Source organism: Pimephales promelas, chromosome 9, assembly GCF_988280905.1.
Source record: "Pimephales promelas chromosome 9, fPimPro1.hap1.1, whole genome shotgun sequence".
Lineage (NCBI taxonomy): Eukaryota > Metazoa > Chordata > Actinopteri > Cypriniformes > Leuciscidae > Pimephales > Pimephales promelas.
This window is the reverse complement of record NC_142777.1, coordinates 26,713,636-26,735,756: the sequence shown is the minus strand read 5'-3', so window position 1 is coordinate 26,735,756 and position 22,121 is coordinate 26,713,636. Positions and strand designations below refer to the sequence as shown.

Sequence of the window (22,121 nt, the reverse complement as noted above, 5' to 3'; positions counted from 1 at the left end):
AACTAACTCCTACACACCTGACCATCAGGCTGCCAAAGCTGACTGAATCCCTGACCGACCAGCTGTCTGGTCGTGAGTGGATGCTGATGTTCCGTCTAATAACAGGCAGAGATGAGATCAGCCTTCTCTGCCGAACAGCTGACAGGAGTCTCTCTCCCCTGCTGCATTCCATTACGGCCCATCCCATGACGTACGTGGCGTCTTCCCCAATGATCTAGGATTACTTAAATGGTATGCACACCAAAGGATTCATTTATCATTTTGAGATGCAAACAAAGGCAATATATTAATCTAAGCATATCTAGACGTATAATTACCTATTCGATGGGGTCTAAGAGATCAATAAAGCTTTTAGCCCTGCAAGGCCTTTGTATCCTTTTCAAAGTGAGAAAGCCTTCCAGAGATTAAAAAGCAATTGTTTCCAGGTAGGATGAATTGATGTGAGCTCAGACTGGAGAAGTCACAATTGATTAGTCCATTAGGAAAGCATAATTTAGCCTCTTGCTTTACAGCCCGTTTAGTGGTATTTATCTATTTATCAGGGAGCGCGACTGCACACTTCTCTGTATCGTCCACACTAGAGGAATCCTAGCGAAAAGTCCAGCAAATAATCTGTGAATTATTATCGGAATTTCCCGTGGAGTGTTTTCATTCGAAAATGCCACTGTGTTCCAGCATCCATTAGATAAATCACTTCCAATTTCTCCCTGAGAGATTGGCAATAAATGAGAGCAGACACAGAAACATTCCTCAGCTGCAATCTCCAATATAATACAACACACGCAGCACCTTACAGAGACTCGCTGCTAAAGATGAGGAAATGAAAACAAAAATGAGAAGAAAAAACTAAAACCAGATCCTAAACACTGCTTTATGTTCTTCCAGAATGACCCTTTCTTCTACGCAGCTGGCTGTCTAAAATCAATATTGGTTTACAAGGATTGGAACAAAAACAGAGCACGGAAAAAAAACAACAAGAAATCTAAGCAAACAAAAAACAGGTCTTATTTTTTTTTTTTTTTTTCACTTTAACCGAGACAGAACCCACACCGCGTTTGCACGTCCTTCATAAAGAGTACAACGTTTGTTGTCATTGCTGTGGAAGCTGTTGCTTCATATTCCAGAGTAAATGCATTCTGAATTTAAAGTAAATGCATTAGCAAATCATCTCCAGTTTGATCTAAACCATTGCTTTCCTCCGTGTGAATTAAAACGCACGTACCATAATTAATGTAAAAGTAATTGTGAAAGCTCTGGTGAAGATATCAAAACAGGGGCAGTTGCTTTTGCACTGCAGACACTGCATCCCCGAATTCTAATGTTGCTTTCTTTATTTAAACAGAATTAAGTTTTGCACCCGCTCAGCCACGGGGTGTTTACCAATCAGCCCGCACTGAGCCTCTAACGTGCAGAACAGCGGCAGAGCAGGCGGAGAGATAATGCACTTTAAAGGCTTTGCCATCCGACGCTGACGACCTCAGCATGCGCACTGCATGCCTGCCTCCTCTGATTTACACAGCTATCACAGGAAAACAAGCCACGCACAGTCTATGTCTTCTAAGAGAGGAAAAACAACCTCAACCTTAGAAAAAAACATTTCCTTCCAACACGTTAACTTCAAGCTACTTTGATTTCTTTTTCTTCTATTTGAAGATTTAAATGATGGCATAATGATACCAACCTATTTAAGGTCCCCTGACATGGGGTTATTTTACTATTTTGTAATGTTTCCTGGGTTGCCCTTATAATGTTAGTATGTTTTTTAGATAAAAAATAGTCTAAAAAATAAATAAAAGGCTTTTTTCCTAGCCTGATTTTAGCCTTTAAATTAATGCTCTGTTTGAAGGGGCGTGTCTGCTGTGGGATTCAGTGTTACCTGCCACCGCTGTGATTGGCTGACATGCTTGCATATGAAATAGCTGTGTATTACATGTGAAACTCTCTCGAATACATTTACTACAGCTATTATACGTTTTTCCTATTAGCTATCGAGATTAACGAATCGTGAGAAGTTTTTATATTATTTAGATCTATTCCCATGACATAAAATGTTGCCATGATGAGCATTGAGCAAGCAGATGATAGTGTGTTGATCGCGAGAATGAAGATCTTATAATTGCAACGCAGTTTCTCCACTCTCTCTAACGCTTTCACCAATGCAAACACAATGATGTACATACAGTGAGAGCTTCATTTGGCAGTGTAACATGCGTTATTGATTTCATAACGAGTTGTCCAGATAAACTCGTGCTGTGTGGAAAGATTGTTCTTTGATTACTTTCTGTATATAATGTTCACAATTTAAATACGATTATTTTCATCCTACTAAAAGAAACGATTTGAAGTTGATATTTTAGTCACTGGCTTGACTTATGCATAAGTCAAGCCCCTTTCCTCCGTATGATGTCATACGGATGAGATTTAAGATCAGCTCATCTGAGCTTTTCTCAAAGGCAGAGAAAGATAGCCAAAACTCAGTTTAAACCGATTGAAATTTCTAGCCACTGGGGGTCCATATACAGGCTAGGGGAACTCACATTAATGTTAAAATATCATGTTTTTCATGTCAGGGGACCTTTAATGTCTTCATGATGCCACAATGAGATTGATGAGTCTGATCTGGACTCTATAATTAAGAGTAAATAATAAATAATCAGTTGGGCCAAAAAAAAAAAAAAGTCTTTATTTTTGTCACATTCTTTATTCTATTATTCACTGCCAATCATAATGAAAATCACAATAAATTCTTAACAAGAATAAGTTTCTCTAACACCGACAAAAACAGTTGATAACTACTTTTTATCTATATCTGTAGTATTTAAATGCAAATAAACCTTGTCAGAATGTCATTTTTAATACATCTCAACAACTGCAACTTTCAAAATGATGCCACATTTGCAAATGTATGAAACAAATTAAATATATTTTCAGTACCTCAATTGTTTCACACATATACATAGGACATACATGTGACACGACTAACGCAATTCCAAAATCCATTTCTTTGCAGAGAAATTGATTTTGGAATTGCATTAGTTATTCATATCTCAGACCATTAAAGGATATTACTGAACTATTTAATGCTCACTGCTCCAATCTATATAAAGCTGTTTTGCACCTTGAAACTGTGTGGAATATGACTGTCCTCCAGTGATGTTGAAAGATTTAAGTGGCAGTTATTATTGCCAGACTTTCAGTGCTAATCACATCAGCTTAATGGCCAGTGAAGGGAATACCAAATGAGGGCGAATACGTAATGACTGCCGCAAAATCCGAGGCCACGAAAATTGACATGGACATGCGAGGAACATTAGATTGGTCTCATTTTCAAAGGACATGTAATAACAAGGATCATTTCACGAGAGCCTGCATAATGCCATGGAAATTGCCAGCAATCCAGCCACAAGGGTTTTCGTTAAAGGCATCAAATTTTGGTGAATAACTTATTTAAAAATTATATTTTTTTCATAGATATTTATTGGCTTTAGCCAGACCTCTCACCTTCAGAGAGAAAATAATGTGACTGTAAAGACACCTTGATGACACTTGTTGCTATGGGCAATGGCTATTATGCCTCCTGTAGCGCAGAAGTGCTCATTGTGGATTAGAACAAGTTTGGCAGGAGTAAAATCGACTAACTGCCGCCATTCTCCATATGACAAGTACAACAAAACAAGAAAGACACCGAAATGAATGACAGGGGCATGTTAAATCAATCTCACGTGAATAATTACCATGGGATGGGTGGGTTGGAACGGGAACAGAGAGGGAGGGCAAGCGCAAGAGTCTGCTGGTGTCTCCACGTCAGTGCACCGGCAACTTGTTCCGTAATTATTCCCCACTGTGACTTCGCTGGTGCTGGAGACGCATGCTGCGAGAGCTAATTAGCACGACCCTCCACACTGTGTCCGTTCCCTCTCACACACCCCGCAGCCAAGCTTCCCCACATCCCTTTCACACGTGTGGGGATGCAACACGCTCACACTTTCATTAGATGGAGATCAATCATCTGCTCACATTTGGTAATCACAATTTAATTTCATGCATTTCAAATTTTAATTTGTTTATTATTATGCCCCAAACTGTCATTACATAAAGCCGCTACTGTGCAAGTTTGTTTTCATCTGCTAAGTAAAATCAGCACTGAGCAGAGAGAAAGAGGTGAAATAAAGGCGATCTGGGTACAGTTTCCATGCAATGAAGAAGCAGAAGTATGAGGTCTAAGGTTTTGCATGATTCAGCTCATGGAAAATGACAAACACATGCTCTGTGCCAAAACATGGTGAGCTGCCTACAGAAGTGGTATTTTAAGGCACAATCGGAGGCACACACAAGTGACCCAAAAGTTATAGCCAACTTAATTATACTGCCTTCAAAAATACTTTTTGGCCAGCAATATATCCCAGAATGCATTGTGACACATATTATAGTATTACAAAAACATTCAATTTATTTCAACGATATTATAACACTGTGTAGCTATATTCAAATATATATATATATATATATATATATATATATATATATATATATATATATATATATATATACACTGTAGGTGAGTACTTCCCTGTTCCGGCATAATTAGAATGCTTATTAAAACATTATAGTTAGTTACTTTTATAGTTGACATCCTTGGGTTTAATGGCCCTTCAAAATGTGGCTTCAAAGGAATGTGGCGAAGGTTATGAAAAATGCGAATGTGTCTTTATTAATATCCTGTAAAATTGAGAGGGTGAATGAGAGATAAATAAAGGGCAAACAACGACCCTTTAAGAGGTGAAATACAGAGGTTAAGCGATTAACTAGTCTTTAATTTTATCTGACAAAACCTTGAGCTGATTAGCACAGTGAGGTGAAGCCTATTGGCATAATAGAAATAATAGTGCATAGGATGGGCAGATATGCAGCCAATAATCCTGTGAATAGTGGACAACACAGTATGGAGCCCTGCTAGGAGAGAAATAGAAAAAGAAAGAGAAATATATTTATATTACATTTCTAAGCAGATATACTTTGGCACATTAGTGTCAGCTTCTCTGGCAATCTTGTTTGGAATTGAATAATCTAATTTAATTTAAGTTATGATGTTCCACTAATTTTCCAGTCAAGGCACTTCCATTTTGTTACTTCCATGCCTCCTTTCTCTTGTTCTTCTATGCCTGTGTGATAACACTGATGTTAGTTAAGTTCCCAGCCATAGATGAATCAGGGATTTTTCTCAACAATACTGGTTCTTTCAGAGGAGAGGCAAGGGAAAACACATAGTGAGTAAAATTGAGACACATTAGAGAGGCTACTATATTTGACAAAAGGACAAATTCAAAAAATGGCAAAAGCATCTAAGGGAGAATGGGAATATAATAATAATAATAATAATAATAATAATAATAATAATAATAATAATAATAATAATAATAATAATAATAATAATAATAATAATAATTTAATTAATTGAAGCTTGTTGCGGCACCTCTAGGCCATCCAATGCTGTCATGACCTGGACATGCCAATGGGAAAGCCGAGGCAACCGATTCCAAAAAAAAAAAAAAAAAAAAAAAAAAAAAAACTGTTGTCAGGATAAGTATGATGAGTCATTGCATTCAAAATATAAATTGTGCTAATTGAATTGTCCCCTCACTGTAAGGGGAGTTTTCTGTACCGATACTATAATTTGTATTCAGCCAACATTTAAGAAGAATGAAACTTTTTATGAGGATATTGTCAAAGTTAATAATGTAAATTGTAAAAAAACAAAAACAAAACAAAAAAATCCATAGAGGGACCATGTCTGTGTGTGTGAAGGTGCTCAGTCGTTTAAAACTGTATTCATAAAAATAGAAAGAGGGAGAATGATAGAAAATAGAGAAAGATCGACTGTCTAGTTCTTATACTTGAATGCACCCAATCCGACCATTTCAATATTTGTTGAGGTATGTTGAAGAGTTCCACGGAATAACAATCAACCTCCAACGAGACATCCGAAAGATATAAATCCTCAAGAACAATTAGCTAATAACAGACATGAGAGGCAACGGGGACCAAGAAATCTCAGACCACCTAAAGGACTGTCATCTCTGATTGCTCAATTACACATTTTGCCAAAGGACCTTCAGTTTACAGGCATTGATTGTGCATAGATCTTCACAGCAGTAGTTTGTGTTTTTTTAGTTAAGGAAACTATGGGAAAGTCACACTCCAGCACACAACAGCTGGGGGGCATGGCAGGAGAAAGAGATACCAAGACGCTGATGGCAACTGGCGTATTTTGCCTACCAATGGCAGACAGCCTGGACTAGAACGGTAGCCAATAGACTAATCTAAAAGCTCAGAGCCTGCCATGAGGCAAGTTTACTTAGTAAGAATGACAAGTGAAAATCAGAGGGCCTCAGGCTACACCTCTGGCAGATTTGGGGTGGGGAGCGAGGCAGCTCAGGGAGTTAATTTGTCCATGAGCTCACTATCCATGCCATCTGTGAGAAAGACAACCGGCACTGGGATAATCTCTAACAAGCTGAGAAATGACGGAAATATACTGTGAACATATATGAGGGAGTATACTCTACCTATTTCTCTTTCTTCTTTTCAATCTGCAAGTTGTCAAGATAAACATTTAAATTGCTAAACGGTGCCAGGTTAATATATTTGATCTGTTTAACAAAGTGGAAACATTCTAAAAGACTTTAAAAAGCCAAAATAAAGGTTCACTCTTCATAAACTCTTCTGACATCTCTACTGGAAAGTATCATGCTTAAACAACCCCAAAAGCAGAGAGCGAATCCAGATTTAATGAATATTATCTGTAATTTAACACCTTTTCATGCTTGTAGCTTTGAAAGGGGCTTTGCTGTGGAGTAAGCCTTTTCCCACATGGTTGATTTCATTTGAAGTTGCCATAATCTTTGTGTGCATTCCTCTGAGTCTACCTTTCCTGAAAAATGTCAAATGTTCGCTACAGAAGTTACTTTTTTGAAAAGTATATGACAAGGAGTCAAGAATCCACAACAGAAGGTTACTTTCTACGCTCACACATACTGTAAGATTAAAGTTAACTGAAGCTTAAAAGAGCCGAGATACTTTGTGTGTCTCTGAGAGATGATGGTCAAAGGTACTGGATCTCCATAGATGAAAAAAACACTTCACATGCCTCCCAAAATCCAGACATCGCTCAGGTTCTGCTCAAATTTACTTTTGATATATAGGCAAAAAAAAAAAAAAAAAAAAAAAAAAGTGCATGCAACACATATTCAGGATTTAGGCAGACCAAATGTTTAAGAGAAGTAATGCAAAGTCCCCATTAATATTTATAGTGATTGTAGCCCAGAACATTTATTGTTTTTTCTGTAAAATATGTTCTCTGTTGTTTAAAAATAAATTACTTGTACAGTGATGTGAATAAGTTTGGACACCCATGCTAAAGTTGCCTAAAAATAGGAATAAAAAAATCATCCTTTGGATATTGATCTTAATGCCTTAATTAGAAAAATTAGAAAAACTCCAACCTTTAAGGACACAAATTTTCTTTGTGAATGAATAATCTATCATAAATAAATAAATGTTTTCCCTAAAATACAGGGTGCATAAGTCAGGGCACCCCTATGTTAAATTCCCATAGAGTCAGGCAGATTTCTATTTTTAAAAAGCCAGTTATTTCATGGATCTAGGATAATATGCATCCTGATAAAGTTCCCTTGGCCTTTGGAATTAAAATATCCCCACATCATCACACACCTTCCACCACATGGTTGGCATGGTTTTACTTCAGTTAGCCTAAAGGCCAATTTATACTTCTGCGTCGAGGGTACGCCGTAATGTGCGGCGTTGGCTACGCACGTAGGCGACGCCGTTATGAGCATTTATACTTCTGCGTTCAGGTCTTGTTGCTCTGCAGTACTGCTCCGAAACGCTAGTTGGCGGCGGAGGGTTTTAATGTTTAGATTCCTCGCTGCTAGGTTACTACAAGCAATAGCGATTGAAAGAGAGTGGATCATGTTGGAGTTGGAGCTTATTGAGGTGGAAAAACAGTTCACTTTAGTGAAATTACTAAAACTGAAAGGCAGAAATTAGAGAAGACGTCGGAGGAGATGGTACGTGTGGAAATCATAGACAGTGATGGAAATGCGTGAGAAGGTACGTGCGGAAATGCGTAAGAGGAAATGCGATGCTACCAAGCCGACCAATCACCGATCTTGCGGTCCGCGTCGTCGCGACGTGTAGTTACATTTTTGAGGAGGTGCGCGTCAGGCGACGCCGAAGGGTACGCGCAATGGGACGCGTCTGTGCGTATGCTACGCCGTACCTACTGCGCGCACCCTACGCAGAAGTATAAATTGGCCTTAATAGCTTGTTTGATTTGCATTGAAAGATTATCTTATGGAAAGTACCCCATGCCAATCTCTAGGTGTGGTGGAAGGTGTGTGATGGTGTGGGTCTATTTTAATTGAGAAAAGCTAGATTCTTATTACACACGGAAAACTGCTAAACTCACTGATGGTGGTGACTAGGAGGAGCATTTTTTTTAAGGAGCATTTTTTATTTTTTCAAGGCAGTTCTGAGCTAACAGCAATGTTAACCTGTAAAAAGCTTCTGGAATATGCAAATGAGATCTACAGATGGTACCAAGTGTGACTGTGAGATTCACGGATCACGGGTCAGCCCACGACCGGCCCTCCCTGATGAGCTCGTTAGCAAGCTGAGGTCTGCCATGTAGGGGGCCATTTACTTGACTGAACTGATTGAGAATGTAGGCATTTCCCTTTGTCCATCAATAACTGCCCAATCAGTGCGAAAGTGAAAAGCTGTCCGCACTGCAGGCACTTCACTAATGTTCTATAAATGTGAGTCTGCCCAATACGAATGCAATTTTACTGAATCATTTGGCAGCTCATTAAAAAAAAAAAAAAAAAAAAAAACAGTGAAAGAAAGCAAAAGACTTGAGGGAGAAAGAAGGAAAGAAGGGAAAAGAGGAAGGGAAAACAAAACAAAAATGAACAATAGAACTGAACTAGAAGGAACAATGATAAAATACATCAAGGAAGGTCATTAACGTGTTTAAAAAGTATTATTGGGCATAACACAGAGTCAGAGAACAGCCGATGAGAGGTCTGTTTAACAGTGTGTTAGTCCACTACTGCGAGACCCAAGGTCAGGTTTTATGACGAGGTCAGAGAAAATACAGCCGAGCGACGAGCTCGGGTGACCATTTGATCCTCTCCGCTCAACTGTCCATGCTCAGGGCAGGGTCACCCATCAGGGGTGTCCTCCCTCTGGGCCATAACACCATCCAACACAGAGATGAGGGGAAAAAAAATAAAAAATAAAACTAGAAACAACCAACTAATGTCTCTGCATATCACCTCCAAAGCCCCCATACTCAATGAGAAAACACTTGTTTGGCATTGAGCTCGTTCGAATGCCAACCAAGAACCGGAAATACGCTCGAATGAATTGAGTGATGAACAAAAATATAATCACGGAGTTGACAGAAAGAGGTGAAGGACTTCCTTATGAAAAGTGTGTGCGCATGCAGTCTTTGAGAAAGTAAACTTGCACCCTCATTTTTAATCAAATGCCAATTTGCATGCAGACACAATTTAAGAGAAAGCGAGATGGTCATCAAGGACTCGGATGTTTACGAGAAGGAGCGTTTAAATGCGAACGTTGATTAAAGCTCACACTATAAAACTGTTCAATGAAATTTGCGCATCTTTTTGAAAAACGACAAGTGTTAAATTGTAATTCAGTGGTCTTTGGAAACACAACGTGTCTGTGCTTAAAAGTAAATAACTGAAAATTGGGAAAAGTGAGAACAAACATTCAGCAATGCCACAACTGGCTCCAGCATAAACCCCTGTGGTTGGGACACCTGTGTCCCAGCAGCATCTGGGACACCTCCGAATAGATGACAAGGCCAGCAAAGAGATGTAACTAAGAGTGACTGTGTAGTTCTGGCTGCATGGGAACACCGGCAGGGGGGTGGCTGTCTTTCATAGCGGGACCAAATGGCTTCTCTATCCAAATCAGCTTGTGAAACACAGCCAGATGTCCATCTTACATACACAACAAAAACAGTTACAGCTTTCAGACACATACCTGCCAGCTCTACAAATAACCTGTGAAACTCAACTAACAGTACTAGAAAAGATCATATACTAAAGAAGAGCATACTGTCATTTGGTGTAGAGTAGTCAAGTTTATCAATAACTGTCAATAATCACTAAAACCAAGACAGCTATTGGAACTATTGGAACAGGCATTTCATGACGATTTCAGCTTCAGGTAAAAACAGCTACTAAACATTTTACTATTTTACTACTTGTTATTTAGCACATGCTTTCATCCTGAGGTTAAGTATGCACAAGTTCAAAGCTAGACTAAAAACACATAATACATTATCAACTTCTTAGGCTGCATAAATTAGGTCAGCCGGAACCGGGAACGCTTCCCTTAAGTCCTGATGTACTCGTTACATCATAAAAAAGAATGGCATCTACGCTAATTTTAGTGTCTTTGTTTATCCAGAGGTTTTCCCGCAGCCTGCCAGATCCAGATCTGACAAAGGACCTTCGCCTGGACCCAATAAAAACGCAGTGCTGAAGTGCCAACTAGCCTCTCTTGATGGTGGATCCCTATACCAATCTACAGATTATGCATTGTGGAAAATTCGGTTCGCGTACCTACCCCAAAGTGATAAAACAAAATTAAATTCTGTTTTAAAATTTATAGGCAAGACAAGTAGTTTGTTTAGGCATGGTTTGTAGGAAATTACAAACCTGCGATCATATATTCAAACGCACATAACTGTGCATGTGAATGCCATCAGTGTTTATCACAGGTTCACGTTTAAAGTCTGTTGAGTGTTAACGGTGTCGTCTTGGCGGCCCCTAATTTAATAACAAATGATCATTTTGACGGAAGTGAATCAATCGAAACTAACTTAAGATGGAAAATAACATTATTCAAGAACCACTATAAAACCAAACCAATCTCTGTTACCTTAAATTTTATGGTTATCTCTGTAAAGCTGTTTTGAAACAATCTAAATTGTTAAAAGCACTATATAAATGAGGATGACTTGACTTGACAAGCCTTGCTCAATAGCATTGGACTGGTACCCGGAAGGTTGAAGGTTCAAATCCCACATGCATCACCATCGCCATTATGCTTAAGCTTGAGCAAGGCACTTAAGGGGCATGTTCCAAGTGTTCCAAGAGGAGTGTTCCAAGTTGTTTTGGATAAAAGTATCTGCTAAATACCAAGTAGTGTAGTAGAAGCTTTTAGGTCTTTTAGGTCTACCCCGACAGATTGTAGATTCAAACCCCTTGTGATCCATGAGCTATGACCATTTCACTATTTTGAATGCAATGTAGAACTTGGCTGTTTCTTAATTCTAAGACTGGAAAGAACGGAGGGTTTGATTCTATTAACCCTCTGTGGTCGGCTAATAATTATGAAGAAATGCCCATTAATCGATAGGCATATGCATGGGCGACACTAAGGAGGGGCTAGAAAGAAAGCCCCCAGGAAAGACCAAAGCACCACATTAGCACCCTCAAAAATAATTTCTGCAAGCAATTATATTCAGCCTGTATTTTATGGAAGTCATGATCCGCATGGTGAAGAAAAAAAAAATCAAATAAAAGAAAACCTAGGCTATCTTGTTATTTCGACATAATAAGATGACATTCTAATCAGCATTAGGCCAAATTAAGCGTTCTTATAATGGTTTTCTATGGGAGGAAAATGCTTAACCTTTTCTTAATTAAACACGCTGCATTCATATTCTGGGCTCATCTGATTTATTGTACACAGTATAGCCTACTTTATTATGATTTTAGTAACATAACGATAAATAAAAGCTTGGACAATTATCCACAAACTTGATAAATGTTGCAGATATGTTTTATGCACGTAAACAAATGCCTTTCAACTTATGTGTGCAAAATTCAGAATGTGTAATGTGTGCAAAATTCAAAATAAATGAATGTACCGCAATTTGTACAAATAGAGTCTAGGCCTACTACACGTGTTGTAGCCATTAAATAAGCACAATTAGTTTCATATTTATTCAAATGTTTTAATGTTATTTTTTTTTTTTAATCTATGTTAATTATGAAAAGTGAACAGCATAAGTAAGATGAATGCGCAATATATTGGGAGACATTGGGTCAGACATGATTTTGATCACTTCATTAAGTTTTGTTTTGAAGAAAGGCTTTCTTTAAAGTCAATTTTGTTTTGTATAAATTGTATCTTAATTTTAATAATTTATTTGCCTATATTTAATAAATAAGAAGCAAACAAAGCACACAATATAATCATGACATGGAGGCGCCAGCGTGGTCACTTGTTGCACTTAAACTGGAGCAATAACCATGCATAAACAATATTCTCTCAAAAATACAAACATGTACATACATGTTTCTCACATATTATGGTAGCCCTGTTTTTGCTAAATAGAGTGTAATTTCACTTGTGCCATTAATATGTTTATAAGCAACTGAAAAAAAAACAAAAACAAAACACAAATGTCAGAGGATGTCAAAACATCAAGGACCCCAAAAACAACTTAGACCCCAGAGGGTTAAGTCTGCACTCAATGCATCCTTGATAATAACAACACATCCAGGTACTATTATGTGTTCTATGTGCTTGTGTTCTTAACTATTAGAATAGGACTTTGACGGTTGAAGATGACCTAGTACGAGAACACAATGACACAAGAAATGGCCCTTGTGATTGTATTTTAAGTGCATATGGCATAGTGTCAGGAAAACATATATATATATAAAAAAAGATTTCATATGGTTTTGTACCTTGCAGAGGAAGCTGATGTTGAAGCCGAATGTTTGAGCATTTCTGGAGCCAGCATTCATGTAATTCCCGACAAGCAGCACCATCTCCAAGAGCATGCTGAAACCTTCACTCTTCTTTACTTCCTCACAGGCGAATGTCACGTTCATGATATCCGGCCGGATATTGTTCACCTGCTCCTCGAATGTCAGCTTGAACAGGATCCCATTCAGTCGAGGACGCAGCATCTTGACTGAGCTCATCTGAAATGGAGAAAAAAAAAACAACAACTTAAAACTTACACATCCTCAGTTATCACAGCACATACACGAGTTTTACTTCTGGAATATAAAATATTTCAGAATGAAACCAGTTGTTCTATCTGTTTTAGGACTAAATAGTTACGTAGCTATTGGTTAGAATTTTCAAAAAGGACTGAATGGCCTAAAGTGGAAAAGGAACATCACATTTAGACTAAAGATTACTACACCTCTTTCCTCCCCCTTAAAATACAGCACACTTGATGAATCATTCTCAATAAAACCACAAAGAAAGTTAAATATATCTGAGCCATGGCACAGTGGCAAAAAATATCATAAATACAATTAAGTATTTACCAGCACAATTGTGTTAACGCTGTAAAAAGAAATTTTGCAACAAATCTTGTACGAATAAATGTCACATTCTGCTGTTCACCTATAATTACATTTAACCGTAATAACAGCAACAATATAACTGTTTCTGGTGCTAGAGTGAGATGACATTTCAGTTAAAAGACAGCAAGAAGGAGGAGGAGGAGGGGAAGGAACAAGGAGACAAAAACAACAACATGAATCCTACAGGAACTGCTCGTTGAGGAGGGCGACCTCAGACACTCTTGCTCCAGATTTCTGCATAATCTGATGCTCGCAGGCAGCCCAGAGATGCATTCAGGATGTACCATTACCACTCACATTTATTCATCTTCATGAGCAAGTTGCCGATCAAAAAAACCCCAGAATCGGCCTCACACCCCCAATGCGCCGCCCCACCCCACCTCATCCCTGCATATCCAGATTCGATTTATCTGTATAAGAGGAAATCACAATAAAAGAGGGTGAGTTGGTGACAGCTCTGGAGGGAGACGAGCTGAGAGTGACTTATTTCCCAAAGGAGCAGTGCAAGGTGGTGTTGATGAGGTGCTTCCACAGGCAGCCTGTATATTACCCGCCTTGAACGCAGTCACAGGAGGAGACTGTCACAACGTGCTTCATTTCGCTCTCCAAAGACACAGGTAGTGAAAGACAAAACACAGAGCGAGAGCTAGAAGGTTGTTCTGTTACCCTGCACTGAATTGATTCCTGTGTGAATCTGCTGTCACCAGCAGGTTTGTCAGAAGCGCCATGATATCAGTGAAGGAATGCATATGCATCAACCTAGATAGATCTGTGCATGGCATGACTACATCCGATTACAACTGTGAGGAAGAGTTGCCATGTAAAAGAAAAATGATTTGGAGTGCTTAAAGGAATCGTTCACCCAAAAAATATAGAAATTCTGTCATTTGTTTACCCTCATGTTTTACCAAACACATCTGATCTGGAAAAAAAAAAAAAAAAGATGTTAGACAAAGTGCTCTTGTATTGAAAATAAGAGGCTGCATCAGCTCCAAATACATAATCTTAGCTGAACGCAAAAAAAAAAAGTTGATTTATTAGTTTTATTTTATCACATTTGTTTACAACTCAAAACAAAATGGGCACCAGTTGTTATGACAATGACAAAGTTTATGCTAGCTGCTTTTGATTACTGATTTAAATAAATAGTTGTATTTATATAAAACCTTTCTTAAAGTCACAGTCACTTAAAGACAATCCATTGATTAAATGGATTTATAGCGCTTTCTACAGACCCATATTGTCTCACATTCACCCATTCATTCACTCATTCAGACACCGACAGTGGTGTCAGCCATGCAAGGGGCCATCCAGCTCATCGCAAACAGCTGGGGTTAGGTGTCTTGCTCATGGACACCTTGACACTTGGTCAAGTGGAAACGGGGATGGAACCACCAACCTTCCAGTTTGTAGACAACCTACTGTACATGAACCACTGAGCCACTGCCGCCCACTGTATTAAGCGTGTGGAAGAAAGAAATCCACAGGGGTTTTTAACCACATAGGGTGATTAAATGATGGCAGAGTTTTTCACTTTGTGTGAGCTACAGTATACCTTTGTTCCAGGTGCGAGTCTCATCAAGTGAAGGCCTGTGCACTGGGCAGAACTAACCGATGTAGAGAGAAGCTTAAATATTTCAGAAAATAAAGTCAAGACAAAGGCCAATGTTAATGAGATCTGGTCAATATAGGAATGGAGAAACTCTAAAAGCCTTTTCAGTTTAAGAACTCGGGACCTAATCATGCTCCGTAGTAAAATAAAGCTCTGGCTCACTCTTCATTATTCATCAAAATCATAGCTTCTGTCAGTCACAACCAGGCTACCAGATTTGACTTGTCATAAAAAATGCCCTTTATATTCTTAGCCTTTTAATTATACATTACTCAGTCTCTTTATATATTGAATAGCGCTGATCCTGCCTGGAGCCTGCAGGCAGTTTTTCTCCTGCACACTCTCTCTGTCTGTGCCTAATTTCCTGATGCCCCCTATTCTGCTTTTCAGCTCAAAATCCTTCACACGGAAGTAGAGAGCTATTGGTGTGAACAACAACAGAACTGGAAAGGAGGGTGATTTTAGTATCAGAGAGAGATGAGGGAGTGGAGGAAAGAAACAGTCGGAAGTGGAACAGAGACGTGTGAAGGGTTATGCACTGGAGTGTGACGAAAGTAGAGGAGAAATAGTGAACCGGAGCCAAAAGAGAGAAAATGAAATAGAGGGGAAGAAAAGACTAAGAAAATGAGACCGATAAAATCGATAGGCAGCTGGAATGCTTTTTAGTGTGAGATAACCCCCTTTTTTTTTTTTTTTTTTTTTTTTTTACCAAATTATTAGTTATGGTGCCAGGCCCATTGTTTGGCTGTAGATTATAATTGTATAGGTCAAGTTTTGTACCACATTTTGTTTGGCTTCTTATGTTGTTATTTTTTTTTTAATTGAAAAAGTGTACGGAATGATTCCAAGCTATGGGTATGGCACCTGCATAGTGTCTCTGAAAAAGGATGGATTCCAGACTCAAACATTGACCAAAAATGAAACATTTAGGAATCAAAATACATTTTAAGTCATTAAATGACAAAATTGCTCTAAACAATGGTTGTTCGAAACAGTTATGTCCATAACAACCATATACATGTATGTCTACTGTACATAATCATGCCCTACATATGCAATGCAGTTCATTGGGTGCTTTTTGAAAAGTACACGCTGATTGGCTGAGCCGATACACAGGAGTGTTTCTATTTTTTGAATAGATGGAATATAAAATAAACTTTTCTTTTCTTTTTTCAATTCTATTATATAAATTAGGGTGTTTTTCTAAATTATCTTGTGTTCCAAATTCAAGTTCCTCTAATTATCCAGAACAGTATTTGTGCCACATAAATATATCACTTTGTAAAAGTATTTCTTCCTTTTTTGAGAGAATAAAAGTTGTGTGAAACATTGACTTGATAATGTAACAAACAAAACACCCACCTTATGGCACCCACCCACCACAACTGGAATTATATTTATTGCATCACATCTCTACTCTGAATGTTTATTGTTAACAGCTCTGTCATATGAACAACCAGTTTCACAAACATAAACACACAGCACTGATTCTTAGATTTTTAGCCTTAAATGGTAGAAAATATATCAGTTCAATGAGAGATAAATGCAAATGATAATTAAAAAAGGGGAGGGGGGGTTGTCTTATTTGTAAACACTTTAGTCTGGGTACTGATTAAAAAAATAGTATTAATACTTTATATTGAATAAGCATATTTTACATTCTGTCTCATTTGTAAACATTTAGTCTGGAGCTCTGAAATGTGTAAAAAGTCTACTATTCTAGTGATTTTAGGAACAATCTTAATACTCACCACAATTCCAAACTGTTCTGATTCACAAAGCTCCTCGTATTCATTTTTCAGCTCTGCCAGATTGCTCAGCTCCTTCTGCTCGGGAAGGTTTTTGATCAGGTTCTGCAAAAAAGAAAAGAAAAGAAAACATAAAAAAACACCCATGAGTACCACATAAGAAAACACCTGCTGCCAGATAATTTGGTGAACTAATCTCAGGGATGTGAGAGATGGTAGACAGTGGAGTATGGTTTAAATGAGGCCATAGCTTTATATGCTATTGTGCTTAATGCTGGCGGACTGAATTACACTTGCAATTCACATAGAGACTCCCTAATGTTCACATCTTTTCCTATTCCTGCACACTGCCAATCTCTTTGGGATTTACAAATCTATAGAAGCTCAATTCAAGGGGAAATATTAATGCTGATCCAGTGTTGGGCAGTAGCGTCACTAAAAGTAGTGACGCTACTAGTTTAACTACATTAACATACTTTTACCACACATACACACACACCACACAACACACAACGAAGCACGCTTGTGATGTTTTCAGCCTATATGAGGACATTAATGCATGCACTTCATCTACACAGCAGCTCTGAGAGTCAATTTAGCAGCATTTTAGCTTGATTTGAGAAAACCTATCGTCATAAAATTAAAAAAAAAAAAAACAGATAGACTCAAAGGTCTACATGGCAATCAAAATAAAAGGTTGGTTTAACCTCTGAAGAAAGATTTGCTTAAATCATTGGGCCAACATTTTAAATAAATTGGTCATTGCAATTAAAACCATAATATATATATATGATGTAGTAAATTACTTTTGCCATATTGCTGTAGCCTAGCTTGCTACATTTTTACAAGGCTATGTTACAAGGCTAACGTGGAAGGCACAATGTAGTGAAGCTACATTTAATGTAGAGTAACTGCTAGCTTAGCTCACAACATTTTCTTAGCCCAACACTGTGCTGATCTTGATTCCATCTTGTTTTCTACAACTTCTTAGCCGGTTGGGACTAGATAGAGCCAAAGTTTTACAGTGCTGAGCAAATGAGATTCAAGGTGACTATGAGAAATAAGGGAATAAATACCACCCCCACGCCCACATAATTTAAGATGTCACTGAAATGTCCCTGATATTTATGGCTTTCTTTTTCTTCAGACAATTAGGATGGAGGACATCTTTGAGGCAATTTTTCCACTAAAAATATGCCACTTTACCGATGTCAGAAACTTCCATTGCCTTGCTTTACACCCCCCAAAAATGTTCATATTGCTCGTACAACTTTGCAATTACCTCTAAAAGTAAAAGCACGCTGTAGGTGATGTGGGCGAGTGAGAGAACCTTCATTTTTTTCTAAATGCTAATTGTGCTCATAAAGGTCAGCTGACTAAATGAAAAGAAGCATGGCAATTTTTTTTTTTTTTCCACCAGAGAAGAGGTGCCCTTTCCATTGGTAGATTTCCTCACTCATTAGTCTTCTAATTTGGTTGGCATAATCACACATAGCCAATCCTGCTTGGGTTGCCAGCATATTACAAGCTCCAGCTGATGTGAGGGCTGGCATGTGTGTCGTATCTCCAATATAGGCCTACTGTAAGTACACAACTGAAATATTAACAACAACTGCCTTTCTTGCCCTTCCTGTTGGAAGCATGGCCTAATTCTTGTGAAATACTTTTATGTGGCCTCTGAAATTACTTCAAATGTCGTGCTGACAATAATAAGCCTGACGCAACACAAAGCCAATGCACTGACACCTGGATATTGAACAAAATAAAGAGTATCTAGTGCTGAGAGATTTTGATGAACTTTACTTAAATTAATAATGGATAAGAATCTCTCACGTACAAAGGAATTCTCAGAAAGCAGTAACAGAAATAAAAATGTGATTTTACTATAAACTAGACCTTTAAACTTCAGTGAGTTTGGTAGTATGCTCAATAGTAAACACAGACAGCATTGTAGATTTTTTTTTCTCCGCAAGACATGTGCTTGCTTTTGATGAGATAATCATTAGCTTTGTTCTTTCTGGAATAAATGAATACATGCATAAGCACAACACCTTTTAATAATGCCTAACACATCCACTTTCCCTAGTTCAAAGCAAACCTAGATTAAAATTAAAACGTGTCAGAAGCCTATAATTGTCTGGACAACGAGATAAAACTGACGGCTGACTCCATCATCTCAGATGTTAAATTAAATAAATGTGTTGACAGGCTTTGAGCTGTTGAGAAAAAGCCTGCAATCGAGCAGCAAAGATCAGCCACGTTAGGGGGAGGGATTACGGTAAAACGGCCTTTCTCTCGTCTGAAAGAATGTGTGGAACATTAGCCCGGCGGTTCGGCTGAGGAACAAAGCTCCGCTAAACAATGTATCATTGATTTTGAATGAAGAACAACAACACAGCAGCACACCATTCAGCCAAAGCAATCATCATTGGCTAATGTGCCGCCAAATCTCATTATTGGAGTTGTATTTCTCCATCGCCACTCGCACAGACGAGACAAGCGATTAGGGTTCGCCATTGCCTCCTTTCCAAAGCCATCTATAGGACAACCCGCCAAATGGAGCAGAGACAGAGGGAAGATGTCACAAATGGGGCTAAAGTTACAGGAGAGAAAATGCTGTTAATTGCTACTACGCTCGTCTATGGTTAACATAATTATCGGAGTCCCGCATATTGAGCAAATGACACGCAAGCAGAGCCATATGGGAGGGTTGGTAAGAGGTGGTTGAACCCTGAAAGAATCAGTCTGCTCTCTCCAGGCCTACAGACTCAATCTACAGTACATCTGGGGGGGGGGGTTGCAGAGCATGGGCCCTCTAGCAGACAAGACATGCTATGCTAATAATCCAGCCATTTGGACTCTATCTGCAGGACCAGATACAGGCATGCTGTCACACTTTATTCTTCAAGACACTGCTCATCTCAATGTCCTTTCAGACTTCATGACCTTATTTACTTCCTTAATTCATGTTCCTAATCTTAGTTTAAGAGATTCATCTGTGCAGGTTATTCCTAAGGTAACTTTTAAGTTTGGTTTTGTAATCTTTAACCTAAATGCAAACTTTTCTTCCTCTAAAACTAATGTATTTTCAAATGATGTCTTCACATAGGATAATGTTAACCAACAGATTTGTAGCTATTTTTTACTATTTAATTAAAAAAAATGCTTTTTATTATTAAATGAATACAATTCTCAAACTTAGTATGAGAAATGATAGGATAGTAGGATAGGATAGGATATGAGTAGGATAGGATGGATGGATGGAATTTGCACTTACTGAGCACTGCTATGGTGTGTCTGGGAAGACCGTAATTTCAATGTTGAGTGAAACACCGGAATTAAGGTGCAATTACTTGTGCTTTGGTACATTTCCATGTAACTGTTAAAACGAGGAGAGTCTGTAAGTGTAATGACTGCCAAATTCTTAAATGATACAGGAATTAATCCAGTGTTGGAAGAGGATACAGAGAAGGAAAGCAGGACAGAGAAGGCTCAGAATAAGAAAACATTTTGACTGAATGAAAATATCTGAGGTTTCCAGCAGTATACTTTGATCTCTGATGTAGACATTTTCCGATCACACACTCAACCGATGCCAAGTTAATAATTTTAAGTCTTTAGTCAGAACAGAGACTCTGGATATGTTCAGATTAGCATACTTCCACACTAGTCTTACTAGTTTTGCCGTATAGAGTATGAATAATATGTATGAATGCTTAACCCTCTGGGTTTGTAGCCTGGGAATTGCCAAACTGCTACTTCGCTTTGCTTCATAGACAGAGTCTGGAATGGCATAATTATTATTTTTTTCTTTATCACATTTTCGTTCATATCCGTGGTCGTTTTCAATTTCCCTAACCTAAAATTCAATCTTAAACTCGGGGCTTAGCGTCTACACCACGGGTCCTCTGTTTGTTAATTGGCTGTTTTCAGGCGGGAGGAAAACTGAGAGATAGGTCGCCATCTCAGACTGAGTACAGAAGCGAACTGACATTGAGCGGAAGTACAAAGTCTGACATAGTCAGGCTACTGGGGTCGGCAGTATCACTGGTATTGGAGGTATGAAAGATATATTTTCATTTCAAAAGTCAATATTAAACACATTTAAATAAAAAAAGTCAGCCAATAACAGTAATAATAAATAGTATGCTGATTATACATGCATATAGTATATTATACATATATATAAGAACATTTTTATTTTCTTGATAAAAAAAAAAAAAAAAAATGCCACTCATGTGCAACACCACAAGTTTATGTGACAAAAACATGTTTAAAACGGGATAGTGCCTACTGTTCCGCTTACTGAAAATAAACAAATTAACAATAAATTAAATAATAGACAGATTAATTTTAATGTTCGGTGTTCAGTAGGGAGCAATCTAGTACTCCATTCCAAACACAGCCTTCAAGTCTAATCACTCTAAAAAATGCTGGGTTGTTTTAACCCAATTTTGGGTAAAATATGGACAAACCCAGCCAATTGGGTTAAAAATATAAATTAAAAATGTAACCCAATGGCTGGGTTTGTCCATATTTTACCCAAAATTGGGCTAAAACAACCCAGCATTTTTTAGAGTGTAAGGTGTGTTTTTAAACTTATCTGAATCTCCATCAGTAGAGTGTTTGTTAAGTCAATAAGCGAGACAGCAAGCACAGTACAGGCTAAGGGAAAAGAACAGCCATTACAGCAGGCGCACCCTGGTTGGGTAGATGGAAATAAATTACTCCCACGGACGTCTCTCCCCGGCTCAGCAAAGCATATGCCCAATGGTAAAGTCAGAAACGAGGGAAGATCAACAAATCTCAAATTACCCTCCCAGGGACAGCACAATCAATAAAAATGTTCTCCCAGCAATAAACTCTTTATTAAACTGAAAGAATTCACAAAAGGAGGGGTACACGGGAGGGCTGTAACCTTGCCTGTATGTGATGCCAAACACAGAACTCCTCATCTGAACCAGTCAGGTCAGTTGTGGATAGGGCTAACAGAAGTGATAGTCTGTTCACCCTCCTTTTTTTCTTCTAATTAATCTGTTCTTCATTTTTTGGGACGCATTGCTGCATGCAGCTCAGGCTCTCTCTTGGCCAAGCACACATGAAACATTATACAGTCGCCTTCCTGCCGTGCCGTCTCAGCAGGTCTCGGCACAGCTTTCGGTAAATCGTTTCAGGGACCTCTGCTTAAATCAATACTGGAGAACTCTGTAACATACCCAGACAGACTTAAAAAAAAAAAAAAATACTTCATGAGAGCTATATTTGTGAGTTTCAATAAATATTTTACTCGTGCACATAATGACTTCATTTTGA

The 22,121-nt window shown here is 38.2% G+C and overlaps 1 protein-coding gene across 6 annotated transcripts in view; it reads right to left on the bottom strand.

The window, feature by feature from the left end:
• The window catches only part of diaph2 (diaphanous related formin 2), a 453,020-nt gene that overhangs the window by 166,123 nt on the left and 264,776 nt on the right, over positions 1-22,121 (bottom strand). For all 6 annotated transcript variants that reach the window (XM_039655194.2, XM_039655195.2, XM_089134932.1 and 3 more), the window contains 2 exons: positions 16,812-16,913; positions 12,816-13,055 (listed from right to left, as the gene is read on the bottom strand). In XM_039655194.2, the coding sequence (XP_039511128.2) occupies positions 12,816-13,055; positions 16,812-16,913 (342 nt within the window). The remainder of the gene's footprint in view (positions 1-12,815; positions 13,056-16,811; positions 16,914-22,121) is intronic.